The sequence below is a fragment of the Caenorhabditis briggsae genome, assembly GCF_000004555.2.
Source record: "Caenorhabditis briggsae complete genome, chrII, whole genome shotgun sequence".
NCBI lineage: Eukaryota > Metazoa > Nematoda > Chromadorea > Rhabditida > Rhabditidae > Caenorhabditis > Caenorhabditis briggsae.
Window position 1 is genome coordinate 12,534,293 of NC_013486.2, and position 17,611 is coordinate 12,551,903.

The 17,611-nt window shown below is 38.6% G+C and overlaps 4 protein-coding genes across 4 annotated transcripts in view; all 4 read right to left on the bottom strand.

Annotated features, from left to right (window-relative positions):
* Positions 1-597, bottom strand: part of CBG19623 — a gene marked incomplete at both ends in the record, with an annotated part of 11,795 nt that extends 11,198 nt beyond the window's left edge. Inside the window, 2 exons of the mRNA XM_002646875.2 lie at positions 504-516; positions 566-597. Coding sequence (XP_002646921.2) covers positions 504-516; positions 566-597 — 45 coding nt within the window. The remainder of the gene's footprint in view (positions 1-503; positions 517-565) is intronic.
* Positions 598-1,117: 520 nt separating this feature from the next.
* CBG19622 lies at positions 1,118-5,106 on the bottom strand (the record flags this gene model as incomplete). The annotated part of the gene is made up of 10 exons (XM_002646874.1): positions 1,118-1,339; positions 1,685-1,735; positions 1,783-1,894; positions 2,209-2,380; positions 2,427-3,505; positions 3,631-3,834; positions 3,883-4,083; positions 4,131-4,238; positions 4,287-4,566; positions 4,617-5,106. The coding sequence occupies 10 exons, from the start codon at positions 5,104-5,106 to the stop codon at positions 1,118-1,120; spliced, it is 2,919 nt and encodes a 972-aa protein (XP_002646920.1).
* A 5,556-nt stretch (positions 5,107-10,662) lies between these two features.
* CBG19621 lies at positions 10,663-13,426 on the bottom strand (the record flags this gene model as incomplete). The annotated part of the gene is made up of 5 exons (XM_045242803.1): positions 10,663-10,898; positions 11,419-11,894; positions 12,669-12,705; positions 12,987-13,073; positions 13,336-13,426. 5 exons carry the CDS (start codon positions 13,424-13,426, stop codon positions 10,663-10,665), a joined length of 927 nt encoding a protein of 308 aa, XP_045096823.1.
* A 3,174-nt stretch (positions 13,427-16,600) lies between these two features.
* Positions 16,601-17,545, bottom strand: CBG19620 (the record flags this gene model as incomplete). The annotated part of the gene is made up of 3 exons (XM_002646872.1): positions 16,601-16,978; positions 17,023-17,316; positions 17,447-17,545. The coding sequence occupies 3 exons, from the start codon at positions 17,543-17,545 to the stop codon at positions 16,601-16,603; spliced, it is 771 nt and encodes a 256-aa protein (XP_002646918.1).
* Positions 17,546-17,611: the final 66 nt, after the last annotated feature.

The window sequence follows — 17,611 nt, forward strand, 5'->3', positions numbered from 1 at the left end:
TTTCGCAGAAAATGAGATATATAGGCTCAAAGTGGACGATCCGGGTGTCGTTCTATTAGAGGTTTTACGGTAGTCATGGTACCCGCGTACATACACGCTTGAAGAGCACATATACGCTTGAAGAGCACAATTTGAAATGAAAAAAAAGAAGAGTGAGAAGAATTTGGAAAAGTGGTGAAGATAAAAATGGCAACAAACGTCGACAGATTTTTAAGCATACATATTGTTACAGTAATCCGCTAAACTACTGTAGTTGTACTATGAGCTCAATTATCTCGGTTCCTATGAGAAATATCAAAATTTTATCAACTGATAAAATGTTTATCATACTATCGCAAATATTTCATCAGTTGAATAATTTTTAACATATTTTATGGAGACCGAGATAATTGGGGCTCAATGTGTAAGGAGGGCTTTTATTAGACCGAATATGGTTTTTTTTTATTCTACTGGAAAAACTCAGTTGGGAACCCCATTTTTGAAAGATCCATAAAAAGACTTACTTTGAAAATAGTACTGGTTGATGACGATTAATAACAGCTGTGTCGACGAGCAGCTCAGTCGCTGTGATTCGAAACTTTCTGAAAAAATTATCATAATTGAGTGGGAGTGGGACAAAAACAAAGAAAAAGTAGAACAAGCAAGAATATAAAGAAATCATTCGGGTTGTATAGCATCCCGTAGAAAATAGAAACATCGAGAAAAAACGGCTATTATGATCGGTAACTTTATTGAAAGAGAGAGAGAGAGAGAGAGAGAGAGAGAGAAAAGTAAGATTTCTGTGCGTTGTCCATTCAAAACATGCGCGGGTTTCGCGTTGTTGAGTCGCTACTCAGCGAAAAGCCGCGAAGCGTGACCGCGACGCGCGACCGCGCGCACAAACTTGGCTTAGTGCCAGATTCCGAATCTAGGTCTTGTGTGCCACGCATATTCTTGAAAGGTCGATACTGGAGAATCTGGTTGGAGGCTTAGAGAAAGAGAATAAAAAGCGTGGGTGTTTTGAATGATCAGAGAACATAATATGAGTCATCCAGGCATTAAGAATTGCGAAATAGCATAAACATTGAAAAGTAACTCAAAAAAAGTAGAATTTGAAAGAAGAAGAAAAACCAATAAATCAGTTAATCACATTCTTCCTCAATTGATCGAATCTATATGATGGCGGTCCATTTAATCCTCCGTCCAGTCCGACCAGGTAGAACAAAAACGCTCTCTGGATGAGAATTTTTCCCTCTTGCCCTTGACAACTCAGAAGCGGCTGGAGAATTGTGTCCCGCAGGACTCGATCGTTCTCATCAAATTCTTCGGGGTACTCCATGGCTTGAGCTGTCTGCAGTTTCTGAAAGTTAATCATTTTTATAATAAGCCAGCTAGCTGGTGCACCTTTGGCTCTATTTAATCTAGTTTCTTTACGGGTTGGTTGCTCCGCTCCTCACTTTTTCTATAAGGATCAAGTAAATCTATATTTTCAAGTTTTTTTCAAGTTTTTTTGAAAAACTTGAAAAATTAAAAAAAAAACTGACAGGACCTTTTAGGAAAGAGTGAGTAGCGAAGCGACAAACCAGCTAAAGAAAAATTGGTCAAGTTGCGCCGAATGCCCACCAGCCAGCTGTTTGAAGCGGTATAGGCACGGCACACAGGCTGGTGATACTACACAGGTTGTTATTTTGAAAAATGAATTTACCTCTTCTTCGAACCGCATGTGGTCTGGGATAAGCGGGAAATGCGGAAGCTCCTGTAACATTTAGATGTTTTAGTTTTTCAAAATTTTCCGAAAGTTACCTCAGGCTCCCTATCTCCTCGACGGTATGCCTCAAATTCGATTTTGTCTTTCATCTCCAACTCTTCAATCCAATCTTTGGTTTCTTGAGAAGCTTCTTGTTCTTCTGCTTCTCTGAAAATTATTCAGTTTTCGATTTTGAATTAGAAGTTTGAAGGGGGGGACCTTGAGTGCAATTATCTCAGTTCCTTCAAAAGGTGTCAAAAAGCTGTCAACTGACAAATTATTGATCATAATATTACCAATATTTCATCAGTTGACAAATTTTTGATATCTCTCACAAGAGCCGAGATAATTGTGCTCAAGCTTCATGGGCTTCTATTAGAGCTCGTCCCACAAGTTCAACTCCTCGAAAGGCTTATATGTCCAAATTTTGTGACAGTTTTTAATGCCCCCCCCCCCGCTTTTAAAGCTTAAATAATACTTACATCTGTCCCGACAGCTCATCCTCTCCTTCCTTGTAAATTCGATACCACAGCAAATGGCTGTAGCACCTCCACATCTCCTCTTCTCTTTGGACGGGAGATTTGCCTTTCTTCTTTTCCAAGGTCTTATACATGTTCGTTTTGGCGTCCCGCCATGTGCGTCTCATCCTCTCCACTGAAAATATAAAAATACTACATTAAACAATATCTGCACAACTCACCTGAATACTCCTGACCAGTTTTTTCGTAGAGCTTGACACCCACTTTCTCCCATTCAGAAGCCGGTGCCGGAGTTGTCCGAGTTCTCCACACTGACGGCGTCCTACGGATACAATCGAAGAGGATCGTCCTATGACTTCTGTCTAGAAACTCTTCTTTTTTATTCTTTCGCACCTTCCTCGTCTCCTCCAGCTTCTCCTGGTACTCCTTCAAAGTCTTCCGGGGTACATTCCTGATATCTTCTCGTTGAATCGGGTCCTTAACAAATCCTGGAGCACTTCGGAGCTGGTTGTGGTTCATCCTGACGGACATCTCGATCATTCGACCTGTTAGGGCACTGTCCGCGAATCTTTTCTTCATGTCACCGGAAACCGTGGATCCGGTTTGTGCCATAGCGTAGATTTCGTTGAACATTTGGTCGTCCACCAACTTGGGATGCTTTTTGAGGAATCGGCGAAATCGGAGGGTTATGTAATCGGCGCGGTCTCGGTCTTCTTCGTGATCATCTTGAGCATCGCAAATCGGAGCAGTTGGATGACGAGATGAAGAGGGAGCAGCAATGTAATCCAGATCTTGGGCATCGTCTTCATCTTCTTCTCCTTCTTCTGAATCCCTTGAAGTGCCTTCATGGTGAAATGGAGTTTGGGCGTGACGACGAGTGGAAGAGCATGACGGATGTGGAACCTTGTCCATTGATCCGAAGAACGAATCTCCATGTGCTCGAGAGGTGCCAGCTGGTCTTGAAGACGTTGTTGGCGCATCGTAGTCAGTTTCAAAGTCGAAATCATTGTCTTCTTGATGATCCTGACGTGGAGCACAGGATCGAGACATGTCAGCTGGTATAAAAGATGTGGATGGCTCTCGAAACCCAATTTCGAAGTCATACTCATCTTCATCGTATTCGACGTTGTCTTGCGAGTCTCCTTCATATTCTTGATGAGCTGGGGATGAAGAAGCAGGTGAAGAAGCAGAAGAGAGGACGTCGGCTTGATGGTCCAACTCGACTTCCTCGTTTTGTTGGTGAGCTTGAGGATCATGACCAGCAAGATCACTGAAACAATACAATACTTTTTTCTGTTTTCTAAAAATGCAAATTGCTGACAAATTTTGGTACCTATGGATCATAGATTTTGCACCCCCCCCCCCCCCATCTTTGTACCCCCAAATCGTTGTACCCCTTGAATGTTTTGTCTTTAAAAGTCTCACCTTGTATCCGAAGTTTCTTCTGGATCCTTATCAACTCGCTCTTCGATCCTCTCAAAATCATAGTCTGTATTGAACTCGAAGTCTTGTTCAGGGACGTCGTCTTCTCCATCTTCTTGATGGACTGGAGATGATGAAGCTGGTAGAGCAGGACCCGAAACGCTGTCGTCCTGCTGGTGGCCCATTGGAGCAAATCCAGCAAGATCACTGAAATGATACAATTGTAGAAATTCACTTCAACCTTTTTTATCTCACCTTGTCTCCATGATTTCTTCTGGATCCTTATCAATTCGTGTAGTATCCTGCTCTTCGGACCTCTCGGAATCATAGTCTGGGTTGTACTCGAATTCTTGTTCAGGGACATCTTGTAAGGTGTCTCCGCCATCTTCGTGATGATCTGGAGATGACGAAGCTGGTGGAGCAGAACGAGCGGGAGATGCGAGCCCAGCAAATTCACTAGAATAATACAATTTTCGAAATCAACTCACTTTCTTAAATCTCACCTGGTATCTCTGCCTTCTTCTGGATCTTCCTCTTCCATCCTCGCAATCCCTTCAGCATTTCGAACATCTCGTTGAAGATCCGGAGCAACGTCTGGGATGGAATCACTTCTAAAAATTGGAAATTTAGTTGATATTCTTTTAAATATTCACACTTACGATTCTTCTTCATCCTCGAATCTGATATCATCCTCCTCTTCAATTTTCTTGATCAGCTCTTCATCAACATCCGAGGCGTCCCCGAGAAATTTCACTCTGAGCTCAATTTCATATTCATGAAAGAGCTCTCGGGCGAATTTTAGGTAAGCATACGACGGTAGAGTTTCCATCAGGTACATTTCCGTTTCAACAGAATTCAATTTCAGCTCTTCTATTGATATTCTCAGCATCTCCCTGAGCTGCTTTCTTCCTTGAATCCATACTTCCAGGCAAGACTTCCCTGAAATCTAATTTCATTGAATTCCCATGCATATTCTATTAATAGCTTACCAGAAATGAGCTTTTGAGTTCTCCAGTAAAGAAGTCTCGAAACATCGTTGAAATCGCTTCTGCTCACACGGCCCTTTTTCTTCCATGCTTCTCTCGTTCCCATTAGGTAGTAGATGGTGTTACGGGTCTGCAGGTCTTCTGGTCCCCATCCAATGGGCTTGAATCTCGATTCATCAATGTTCAGATATTGATCCAAGGGTCGGTGAAGATCCTTCTTTCCTCCGGCAGGGAACGGGTCGAGGACACCGTTTGCCTTCCACAAACAGGAATCAGTTCCTGGCGGTGGTCTGACAAAACCATCAGGAGTTGGATACTTGGATGTTCTGGAGCGTGGTACGCGAGCATCAGGAGCTGGATCTTGAACAGCCCTCGACGGCCTGGCGGGTGGCTTACGTGCTTCAGGAGCTGGATCTTCCAAAGCTTTGAATGTCCTGGAGGGTCGCTTACGTGCCGGAATTTCACATTGGTCTTTTTGAGTTCGCTTCGGCATTTTCTTTGGGTTAGAATAACTGAAAATTTGTATTAAGTATCCTATGTTTTACGAGTTTGAAGGAAGAGAGAAAGAGAGAGAAAGAGAAAGAGAGAGAGAGAGAGAGAGAGAGAGAGAGAGAGAGAGAGATATGCATTGCCTATTCAAAACATGCGCACACAGCCGTTGTTGAGTCGCTACGCAGCGAAATACCGCGACGCGCGACCACGCGCCCAAACTTGGCCCGGTGCCAGATTTGGTATCGAGGTGTTGTGTGTCGCGCATATTGGAGGCTCAGAGAAAGAGAGAGAAAAGCGTGGGTGTTCTGAATGATCAGAGACCAGGAATTGCGAAATAGCAAAAAACATTGGACAGTAACAGAGAGAGGGGGAAGGGGAGAGCAAAATGTGGACATGAAATTGAATTCAAGGTACGATAGTTTCTTAACACTGAGCAATGTTTTTTCTACTCCTTTTGCTGAGCGTTTCCTTTTAAAAAAACAGTAAAGTAACACCTCACATCAATCGATAGTAGAAGAAAAAAGACCTGCATCCAAATGATATGTAAAGTGTGCGAACTCTTTTTTGGGGTATCTCGAAAGAGATGTAGAAGAGTTATCGGTGCAATAAAATATTGATGGGAGCCCATTTTCGGCATTATGCACAGGACAGAATTGGAGAAAAGGTGTTTTCTATATAACTTTAGAAACTTCTAGGTTATCAGAGCCAGATTTTAGATGCAGAAGGTCAAAACAGTAAAGTAACACCTCACATTTGTTTTCAACTTTGAGCCAACTTTTCTCAGTTCCTGTCAAAGATATAAAAACGATTTTAACTAATAAATTGTTTATTATCATATCAGAAGCGTTTTATCAGTTTACACATTTTCGATATCTCTTACAGGAACCAAGATAAATTAACTCAAAGTTAGAAGCCCTTCCATTATAGGCTTAAGGGGGCCCAGTATCCAAGGGTACATCGAAAAAGGGTACATCGAGTTCTTAGGGTACATTGGTTCCAAGGGTACATTGGTTTGTTCGGTACATTTAGGTGGACAAAAAAAAGTAAATCAATATTTTTATACATACTATTTTGCTTTCTGCTCAAAATTATAGGCTTAGGCTAAAACGTCTTACAGTCTAAGATCCCATGTACCCTCAGAACCAATGTACCCTAAAAACTCGATGTACCCTCGATGTACCCTTTTTCAATGTACCCTTGGATCGTGGGCCGCTTAAGGGTCATCCCTGACTTATACCTTTGAGCCAATTTTTCTCTGTTCCTATGAAAGACATCAAAAAATTGTCAACTGACAACATATTTTTTATATTATGGTCAATATTTTATCAATCAATCACTTTTTGATATCTTTCCCAGGAAATTAGATAATTGAGCTCAAAGTTGACAGCTCTAAAAATCTAAAAGGAAGAGAATTAGACGAGAGAAAAATAGAAATGTGTGTGTTAAACTTTCTCAGTTTTCTGCCATCTTTCTCCTACTTCTTTGTCTACATAAACCTTCTTTTTTTGCGCAGAGGGATAAGGAGTGGTGCTGAAATTTAATCCTTTTTCCCTTATCAGAACATGAACGGGAACTAGAAACAGAATGCAAGGAGCAGCAATCGGAGAAAACCAAAAAGGACAAATCAAGACACACCTGATCCATTTTTAATCAGGTCTTGGTGGAATCAGCCGGTTAGCAGGTGGGTTTGGAGCACGAAGGTGGAGAGCATGTGCTCTTTTTTTTAATGAAGGGAAGAGCAAGGAGTTCTTATGTTCCTTGACCAATACGACATGTGTATTCTAATAGATCTTATGTTAATAATCTCCACTAACACAGAAGGGAAGATTATTCTAATGACTGGATCTTGTTGGCCAGGTTCTGGTCGAAACTTGCCCAAAAACGGCTGTAAAGCGGACCATGGTTAGATTTTGGGTTTTAACAAGTAAGCCCACCCTATACTTGCCCATCGAGCTCGATTATTTAGGTTTTTTCAAAAGATATCAAAAATTTGTTAATTGATAAAACATTGATGATATTATGATAAACATTTAGCAGTTGACAAATTTTTGAAATCTCATAGGAAACGAGATAATTGGGCTCAAAGTGCACGCATAGGGTGGGCTTCTACTGTATGGAACGATTAAACGGTCACTGTCCGTTTTGCCTTTTGCACAAAAACAGATTAGCTTGGCAATGGCTACTATCCACCTGGTCATGGCCCTATTATAATTGGGGTCATCAAACCGAAAAGGAACATGATAGGCCGAGGCGATCAAGACATTACACGGATAACACAAGAAACAAAGGAGGTGCTAAAGAGAGAGTATGTTATGAGAAGAGAGAGAGTGAGAGGATTACTACAGAAGAACGAGGGAAAAGAACACGAAAGGGCAGAAAGATTAGCTCCGAAGGAAGATGGTCAAGAATCTATGAGAGAAACTACGGTACCCTGTACGTCTCAATTATCTCGGTTCCTAGAAAAGATATCAAAAAATCTGTCAACTGATGAAATATAGGTGGTATTATAAGAAAAATTTTTTCAGTTGAACGTTTTTCTATAGCTTTTCAAGGAAGAGATAATTGAGGTCAAAGTTTAATGTATTTTTTTTAGAATAGCTGTAAAAATTCAAAGGGATTTTGTTGAAAAAATACTCAATCAAACCGAAAGTTTTAAAGCTAGAAATTGAAGAACGATTTCAATTTTTTCGTCACAATTGAAAGAAATTCTCTATGACGAAAAGCTAAGAAAGTCAGAAAAATCATTAAAAACTACTTTGAATTTCTCAAAAAAAAAAACCATTTGGCATGCCTCTGGGGAACTTCGCTCGTTTGGTGTAACGGAGAAGACACAACAAGACGCAGGCATTCTTCCTGACCTCGCTCTCTCTATTTTTCTTTTCTCTTTTCGTATTGCGTATATAATGGCACGCTTCCCTCTCTACTATGTTCTTCTTCTTCTTGGCATTGTACCAGACATGCCTACCCTATACGCGCACTTTGAGCTCAATTATCTCGGTTCCAATGAGAGATATCAAAAATCTGCCAATTGATAAAACATTTCTGATATTATGATGGACAATTTATTAGTTGTCACGTTTTTGATATCTTTCGAAGGAGCCGAGATAATTGAGCTCAAACCAGACGTATAGGGTTGGTGCCCATTGCGTACGCAACTCGACCTGCATATGATTTAGAACTAACCCTGTGAGAAAAAAACAAAAGTACACGAAACGGGTAAAAAAAGAAACTGCAGTTTGTAATGCAATTGATAAATGATAACAGGTGATAACGAAAACTTTGAAGTGAAAATAAAACAAAAAAATCTCTCGAAACTGACACTATCGCATTCTTAGACTGGTTCGCGGAACTTTGTTTAGGTGTTGAAGGAAAGTTGCCCGAAAAATGTTTTTCGTAATTTATAGTGAGAATATCAGAAACTCATAAATTTTCATAGAATTGGTTTGAATGCTTGGAAATTTCTAGAAATGGAATTTGAAAATTGGAAATAAATTACCGTAATTGCTATTAAGATAGATGCGCACCCTATATGTGCAACTTGAGCTAATTTATCTCGGTTCCTATAAGAGATATCAAAAATGTGTCAACTGATAAAAGATTTGTGATGTTATGATAAACAATTTATCAGTTAACAACTTTTTCATAGCTTTGACAGGAATTGAGATAATTGAGCCCAAATTATCTGGTTTGTGTGAGCTTCTGTTAGAGGAAATACGGTAACTGTACAAAAAAATACTAGACTCATCATTTTCTGTTGTCAATTTTCCCCATTGTCTTGGGACACTGACAACTTGAAAACGCTATAACCCAGAGTCACCCGATTTTCCCCATAGAATCCCTCTGGATTATCCGTTTTAATCGGGTCATATTCATTCCCCTTCTTAACACACTCCGTTCACTAATCACAATCAATTGTTTCGTTCACTAACTTAAATATAATTTGAATAAGCGCCAACACGTGCCGCGACAGGCGTCGCGCCGCTCGGCATTGGCGCCGACATGAGCGGCGCATTCCGCGCACGCTCACAGACGAATTGTTCGTATCAGGGAGACGGGTATCTCCCTTCTTCTGACCGCTATGCGGTCCCTTTCTACTTTTATTATAGTTTCAGACTATTTCCTACGTTTGGCAGTGTTATGGTTTTGCTAGCAACAGTTTTTGAGGGCAGCAAGGTTTCCTCCGGTAGCTCCCAGGAGGTTTTAGTCCTACACCTTTACCTCTTTTCTGTATCGCTTTCTTTTGCCCATTACTATTGTCTTTGCCGTTTATTCAATCCTCTTCCCTTCAATAAATTGGGATTTGAATAGCTTGTGTACTGTTATGCACTTGCACCGCTTATCTTACACATTGGGGGGTTTGGGGGTCTTTTACAGGTAAACAAGTCTCTCTGGTTAGGACGTTGGATCGGTCTCGGCTGACCTCGGATCCACTGTCAACATTCTCCGTTAGTGCTCACATTTAGAAAAAATTATAAGTTACCGTATTTGCTCTAATAGAAGTCCACCATGCACGTACACTTTGAGTTTAATTCAGATTCTGAGATTCTACAATGCTGAAATCCTGAGAATCTGAAATTCTGAAGTTTTGAAATCCTGAATTTTCGAAATTCTGAGATTTTCTGCGATTTTGACATCACGAAATTCTGAGATTTCAAAAAATCTAATTTTTTTATAATTTCAGAATTCCGAAAGTTTTTTCCCTAATTATTTTTCTAAAAGATGTTGACATTCTGAACAACCAATTCCTTACAATCTCAAAATCTTAAAATTGTATTAATTTTTTGTATATTTTAAGATCGAACCATCTACAAAGCATAACTAAATTTATGAAATTCAAAATTCAAAAAATCTTCTTATACATCTCTCAAAATTACAACCAAAAAAAAACTATTTACATATTAAATTACTATAGTAGGACAATAGAAAAAAAAGACAGAAACAAATTCAGAAGACCCGTTCGAATCGGGTCAAAGCGAACAAATATGAAAGAGGTAAAAGGAAAAATTAAGGCCAAAAAACACCGGGAGGAGCTAATTTTAAAAAATTGTCAGAAAACAATTTGAAATGTGTAAAATAGACAAGGTAAAAAATGAGCCATAGAAAGACAACTGGTCAAAGTGAAAGTATACATAAAAAGGTGAAAAATGGTGACTTCTAGAAGTTTCTAGAATTCCGAGGTTTAGTCCAAAAGGGGTACTGTAGAGAATGTATCCAGTGAGCCAACAAGCATTTGGGGTTGTGGAGATTGTTGGGGAATCGGGATGGAGCCCTGGAACATGGAAGTTTAAGAAAAATTTGTTTTTTTGAAATTGAACATTGGGTCCTAACTTTCGCAAGTTGGGTTTTCTAGGTCATCAACTTTTATGACCGAAAAAACACTCAAAGGCTCCAATCCTTACCAAATGCTCCTCGGGTATACTGTAGAGCGGTGAGCTCACAATCGAATGCGACACACTAATCCGTCTGATCATCGGCGCCGATGACACACTTCTAAGACGTGGCACAGTTGGAGCCGTTGGCGGAGAGAGCATATTAGGATTCTGACTTGCTGCTGACGTCATCGCTCGATTCTGTCTCCATGAGAATGAAGAACGGGCCTTTCGGAAGCAGAAGGCTGTGTAAGCGGACGATACCGACGTCTCCAGTTTCTTACAGTGATGACGTCAGCGATTCGAACATTGTTTCTGGAATGACTGGAAGACCAGGAGTTGACAGTGGAGGACTCCACAGAATCATCGTCTGTGTCTGATCTTGGCTTTGTTCTGGATCGGAAGACGTAGAGAATTGCCCAGACTGGCATTATGAAGTTTACGAAGTCGTATGGAGCTTTTAGGATGGAATATCGGATTTGGTCATGGGCCTGAAAAGTTCAGAAATTCAGAAATTCAGAAACTCAGAAACTCGGAATTAGAAAAGTTTAGAAATTCAGAAATTCGAAAATTCATAAGTTTGGAAATTCGGAAATTTAGAAATTGCGAAGCTTCAGAAATTCTGGAATCCAGAAATTCGGAAATTCAGAAATTCAGAAATAGGAAAATTGGAAAATTCAGAAGTTCGAAAATTCGAAAATTCGGAAATTTAGAAACTCAGATATTCAGAAATTCAGAAAATCAGAAATTCGGAAATTCCTGAATTCAGAAATATCGGAAATTCGGAAATTCAAAAAATAAAAAAAGTTGGAAATTCAGAGTTTCAGAAATTCCTGAATTCAGAAATATCAGAAATTCAACATTTCAGAAATTTAAGAATTCAGATTTTTCCAATTTTATCAACTTTTTGATTTCTAAAAAACTCACAAAAATCGCTGAACAACTATTAGCCGTTCTCTCATCAGCCAGCATAAACATGGAAATATGATATGCTAGATCTACAAAAGTGGCAGTTTGGAATGCCCACATCAGCACATGAAGATCTCTCTTTTGAGCTGATCTCATTTGAATTGGCGCCGAAATTCGATTCATCCGTTGGAAGATCATTAAAAACGAGACCAGTGTGAATTGAACAATGAGAAACTGTCCAGTGGAGAACCATATCCAATACGGTGCTCTACAATCTAATCGAGGTTCTATGGAAGATAGAACATATCCCATGATTAGGAAAGCGGTGAAATAGGAGAACATGAGGAACAGGGCCACGAAGCAGAGACGTTTGCCAGCTGTGGAACTCCAATGCATCATGGATGAGGCAATGTCGAGATAGAAGTAGCAGACGATGAGGAGGCAAATTGCTTTGGTGTAGGAGAGGAAGAGCGAGATTTGAAGATTCCATCCAATGAGCCATTCGAATGATCTGGAACGGGTTTTACATTGTTTCAAATCTCCTGTGCATCTAGAATAGATTTTTCTAGGTCCTCTGCCCCAAAACGCGTGTTTTTAATTGACTTATTCGATTTATAGAATGAATTCCAAAAAGTTCCACAATTCCAAAACTTCCAAAACATTTAGTCAAGTTGTTGGAATTTCTGGTGGAACACAGCTAAAAATCTCAAAAAACCCTCTCAAAATTGCTAGAAACAGTTGAAAAACTTCTCGAAAATATTGGTTTTTTTATTTTCGAACTTTAAAAAAAATCCTAAATCCGCCAAAAATCTCTGACGGAAGCACACCCAGTACTTTCACTTTGAGCTCAATTATCTCGGTTTCTATAAGAGATATGAAAAATCTGTCAACTAATAAAATGTAGGTCATGATATGAGAAATATTTTATTAGTGAACAAACTTTTGATATCTCTCATATGAACCGAGATAAATTGGCTCAAAATCAATAGTGGGGTCATTCAATTTTAGTGTTTGAGGATTGTTCCTTTGACTACAAATATCTCGGTTCATTTAAGAGGTGCCAAAATCTTGTCAACTAATAAATTATTTTTCATAATATGATTCATATTTTATCAGTTGACTAATTTATGATAGCTCTTTTAGGAACCGAGATAATCAGCTCAAACCGTTGACTCACCCTCCAAAACAATGAACTGCCAGAATATAATAGAGAAGGAGCATCAATTGTGACTGTGACGTGGCATGGAGTTTTGCGATTCGTGCCATGCACATTGCAGCCGTACACAGACCCAGAACAGCTATAACACTTGAACGAACGCATGCTGAAATTTTCAAAATTTCAGATACCGTATTTCCCCTAATGCAGCTCACCGAAACCGTCAATTTTGAGCTCAATTATCTAGATTTCTGTGAAAGATATCAAAACTTTGTCAATTAATAAAATACTGATGATATTATGATTAACAATTTATCAGCTGACAGATTTTTAATATATATCATAGGAACCGAGATAATTAACCTTAAATTTGACAGTTGGGTGAAAAAACTCATTTTTCCAATTCCAGAGCCTTATGTCCCTCTAAAAACATTAAGGAGAACTCACCAATCACATTTTTCTGACCAATACAATTCGCACACAATACATCTGTCGAATTGTGTTCTCCAGTCTCATTTTCATATGGTGGTGATACTAAAAAAAGCGTTAATTAGGTATTCTAATTACCGTATTTTCTCTAATAGAAACCTACCCTGTCCGTGCGATTTGAGCTCAATTATCTCGGTTCCGAGAATAGATATCAAAAATGTGTTAACTAATAAAATGTTGGTGATAATATGAAAAACATTTTATCAGTTGACACATTTGTGATATCTCTTATAGAAGCCGAGATAATTGAGCTCAAACTAGGGGACCCTATGCAGGTTTTACGGTAATTCGAAATTTCAAAACTTACAAATCCAATCCAAAAATGATGATGTTGAGGGTATTGCCTTATCCAGGTCCGTCAGTAGACTGGCCTTCTGAAGGGCTCGCCCAACGTACATTTTTTTGGAATTTGAATCCAAAAAATGTATAGTTTTTTTCTGGAAAAAATAGAAAAATTTATTAGGAAACCTTCACAAAATCGATGACGTAGAAGCCGGAGAAACATTGAAAAATGATAAGAGGGAATGATTTGGAAATTTTCGGAGAAATCGAGAATTGATTGTTTGAGGGTATAGGATGATGGGGTTGTTATCAGTTGAATTGTGGAGGTTCTAGACACAAAATAGAACATAAAAATTCTGGAAAATTTGTTTGGAGGGATGATTGATTTTTTGGACTTTTTTGATGGCAAAGTACACTTTTGGAGTTTTCAAATAATACTGTAAAACCTTTAATAGAAGGGCACCCATACTGTCAAGTTTGAGCTCAATTATCTCAATTTCTATAAGAGATATAAAAAAGTGGTCAACTGACAAAACATTTTTGATATTATGATTAAAAATTTATCAGTTGACAACTTTTCAATATCTCTGACAAGAACCGAGATAAATTAGCCCGAAGTAAAAAATTAGGGGTCTTTCTATTACAGGTTTCATAGTTTTTGAAAACTCGGAAATTCAAAAATCGAAATTTCCGATCGATGGAGAAGTTTGAATCACAATTTTAAATTTAAAGTTTTTTTTCAAAACTACAGTAATCCACTAACCACCAATATTTCTAAATAAAACTGAATTTCTCAGCATATAAAAAATTCTTCAAATATTTGAATTTTGCAGTTTCGATATTATTTGGTTAACACCTGATAAAGTAAACAGATTGTTTGCTGGAAAATATTCATAGCAATGTTTTTTTAAAATGTTATTCTGGTACAGAACAAATTGGAGCTGCGACCGCGGCCGAAGGTCCCACAACGAAAACTACCGTAACCCTAAAATATTTTCCTATCCCGGCTTTATTTTCTCTATTCTCGTGCGTTTTCAGTCACTTTTTCCACTATGAAAATAATTTTTCCGTTTTTTTTTAAAATTTTTTTTTGTTTTTTTCTTAATTTTTTCGAATTTTTAATTACAGAAATTTCCATTTAAAAAAATCGGAATTTTTTTTAAATCTGAAATTTTTTTTAAGTGAAAAAAATTGACTTAAAGCGCACGAAAATCAAGAAAACATCCGGAAAATAGTTGTTTTAGGTTACTGCAGTTGTCGTTGTGGGACCTTCAGTGTGGGACCCTTTAAACACAAATACAGTATCCCAGAATTTTTCTCAACTGTCAACAAACAAAAAACGTGCAAAATTCAATGTGTTATAACTTACAACTCCTAATCTATTGCCATATAATCCTCTTGGAGGGGAGAGCATCTTAAAGTGTTCAAAAAATTTTTAAAAAGAGGAAATGTTTTGTTTCTGGAGACGATCAATCAGGTCAGGTGATTGAAGTATTGGAGCCAACAAAAAAAGATAGTAAGAAATAGAAAAAAGAATACGGGGACTACTGATAAGGGTGAGAGAGGAAAAAACTTGAAGAATGGAATTTTCGATTTTTTTAATGAATTTGTTCACAGAAATTCAAAATTTGGGTGTTCAGAGGTTGAATGAAGAATAAGAATTTAAAAAAATGGGAAGCGAGCAGAATCAACAAATTTTGAAGAAACGAGAAACCGAACAACAACAACCCAACATGTTTTCGGTCATTGGACACTTTGTTGTGGTCGATGGTGTGCCAGATTTTATTATTCAGGATGGCAATTTATTGATTTTAGGACTACTAAACTGAAAAATTATAAAAATTGAAATTTTCGAAAATCCCAAATATTCGCAAAATCCAATTTTATTACTTTATTTTGAGCAGGAAAATCCAGTAAATTCACATAAAAACGAAGGGAAAATTTCGAAAAAAATTCCTTCACTACGAAAAACGCATCGGAAAACGATTAGGGACGAGATTGAGTTTTCTAGTCCCCCGCTGCCTCGGGCCGCGCGGGAAATTCAAGTTTATATTGATTTTCAGTTTTTTTTTCTGTGTTTTTCGATGTAATATAGGAGAAATCCTGAAAAATCGACAAAATTTTATTTTTAAAAATGTGCATTTTGGGATTTTTAAAACAAAAAAGTTCAAAAATGCCGAAAACTCATTTTCGGAGCTTTGAAACCTCGATTTTCGAATCTCCCGAAATATGGGTTTTCGGGCGTCCTGAATCCGTTTTTGAGCATGAAAATGACGATTTCTATGTTAGAAAACAGTTTTTTAAGCACTGGCCGCAGGGGTCTCGAAAACTCAAGTCCCTAATCGTTTTGCAACCGCGTTTTTGAGGATTTCAGATTTTTTTCGAATTTTTCTTTATTTTTATATGAATCAATATGATATTCTGCACAAAATGAAGCAATAAAAATTTTATAATTTATGGGGTTTTCGAAATTTTCGCGACTTCTGACAATTTCAAGTTTTTAAAGGTTTTTGAACTAGATTTTCAGAAACGAAGCTGATTTTAGTAATCGTTTAACTATGAGAGGAAATAAAGAGAAACGATTTTACACCTTCAAGGAAACAGAAAAAGTGAAAATCCAATACTTAGATAAAAATCTGAATGTTGTTTTTGGACTTTGTAAATTTATAATCTACTTTACGATACTGGAAAAACGCTAAAATTAGCAATCAATCTAATCTTATCTATCAGGAGAATTCCTCATTTTTTTGTTATGAATCAGCTATTAGTCATATCAAGGATTCTGCAAACAAAAATTCCTCATGAATGAAATGTTTTCCTCAGAAAAAAAAATTCAGCAATTTCAGGAGCTCTGAATAAAAATTTAGTAATATTTTAGACCTTTCCAGAGCAACCTAGGTTTTCTATAAACAATATGACTAGTACAATTGAGAGCGAAAAGAAGAGAGAGAAAAAGTGGCTGACGAGGGCACGTGAACCTCAATCGGAGACGACAGGCTGGGAGGCAGTTGATGAGAGAGTATTGAAAGTGAAGAGACGGAGAGGAGGAAGGAAATTTAAGGGCAGATGGGAGGGTGAAGACGAGGCCATTGTATTGGACGAGTGGCAATTCTGAAAAAAGATTTGAACCTCCTGAAAACTCACCACTAAACTTCTCAAGAAATTTCTTTTTATACAGGAAATGCGATCGATGATCGCCGATCATACAATATAAATACCGGAGGCAACTGAATAATACACGAGGATCATACAATCAATAGGAGATAGGGATAAAATGCTAGTATAGAAAATTAGTATCGCATCGAACGACTTCTTGTTTGTGGGCGAGATCGAAGTCCTGATGCAGCGGCTCTTGGTGGCACAATATGCGGCACAATGTCTTCGTCGAGAACCTCTTGCTTCACTTCTCGGTCCCTCAGATTGTAGAAGACGTCTCCTCCATCGTTCTCATCGTTTTCATCGCTGTCCGATAACTCTTCTTCTTGCATCTCAAAATCCTGATCGAGCGCTGGAGCGATCTGGACTGGCTGGAGAAGACGTGGGTTTCGGGAGCGGGAGACGGATCTGGACGCCGGGCGACGGTGTCGAATAACTTCGATAGACGAATCGATTTCCTCAATTTCCATACGCTCAGCTGCAGTCGCCGAGCTGTTCAATGCATTGGCTACCTAAAAAAAACTATATTTTTACAAAAATCGTTCCTATAACTCACGGAAGCCAACAACGCTGGTGCAGTCATCGCCACTGCTGGAAGCTTCTCCCACACCTTGTTCATCACTGTCGATGTGACATTGTCGATTCGTCGCTCGTACTTTCTGAGGAATGGAGCCAAGAACTTTGTGTAGAGCATGGAAGCGAATCCGAGATGAGGTGCGGAGAGGAGGACGACGAAGGAGAGGCAGAAGAAATCGTAGAATGGAATGAAGCATGAGATGAAGAATGTGGTTAGGAACCAATCGGTTATGAGGAACGAGCCGTAGATGGTCCAGAAATGGAGACATTGGATCTGGAAATGACTTCATTGATTTTTAAGCCGTATTTTTGAAAAGGATTTTTTTGCAGGTTTCCTCGCGAATTTCAGAGCCCAAATTGCATCTTTTAAACCCCTCTTACTGTTGAATTCCCAATTCCCTTACCAATTTCGGTTTCGTCGGTTTTTTGAGCACTTTGAACGAGTGAATGACCGGCGCGACAATTCCGATGAGATTCGAGAGGCCACGAGCGAGAAATGACATATTTTAAGACGAGTAGTGACACGAAAATCTGCAATATTTCTGCTGAAAAGTGGGAAGAAAAGAGAA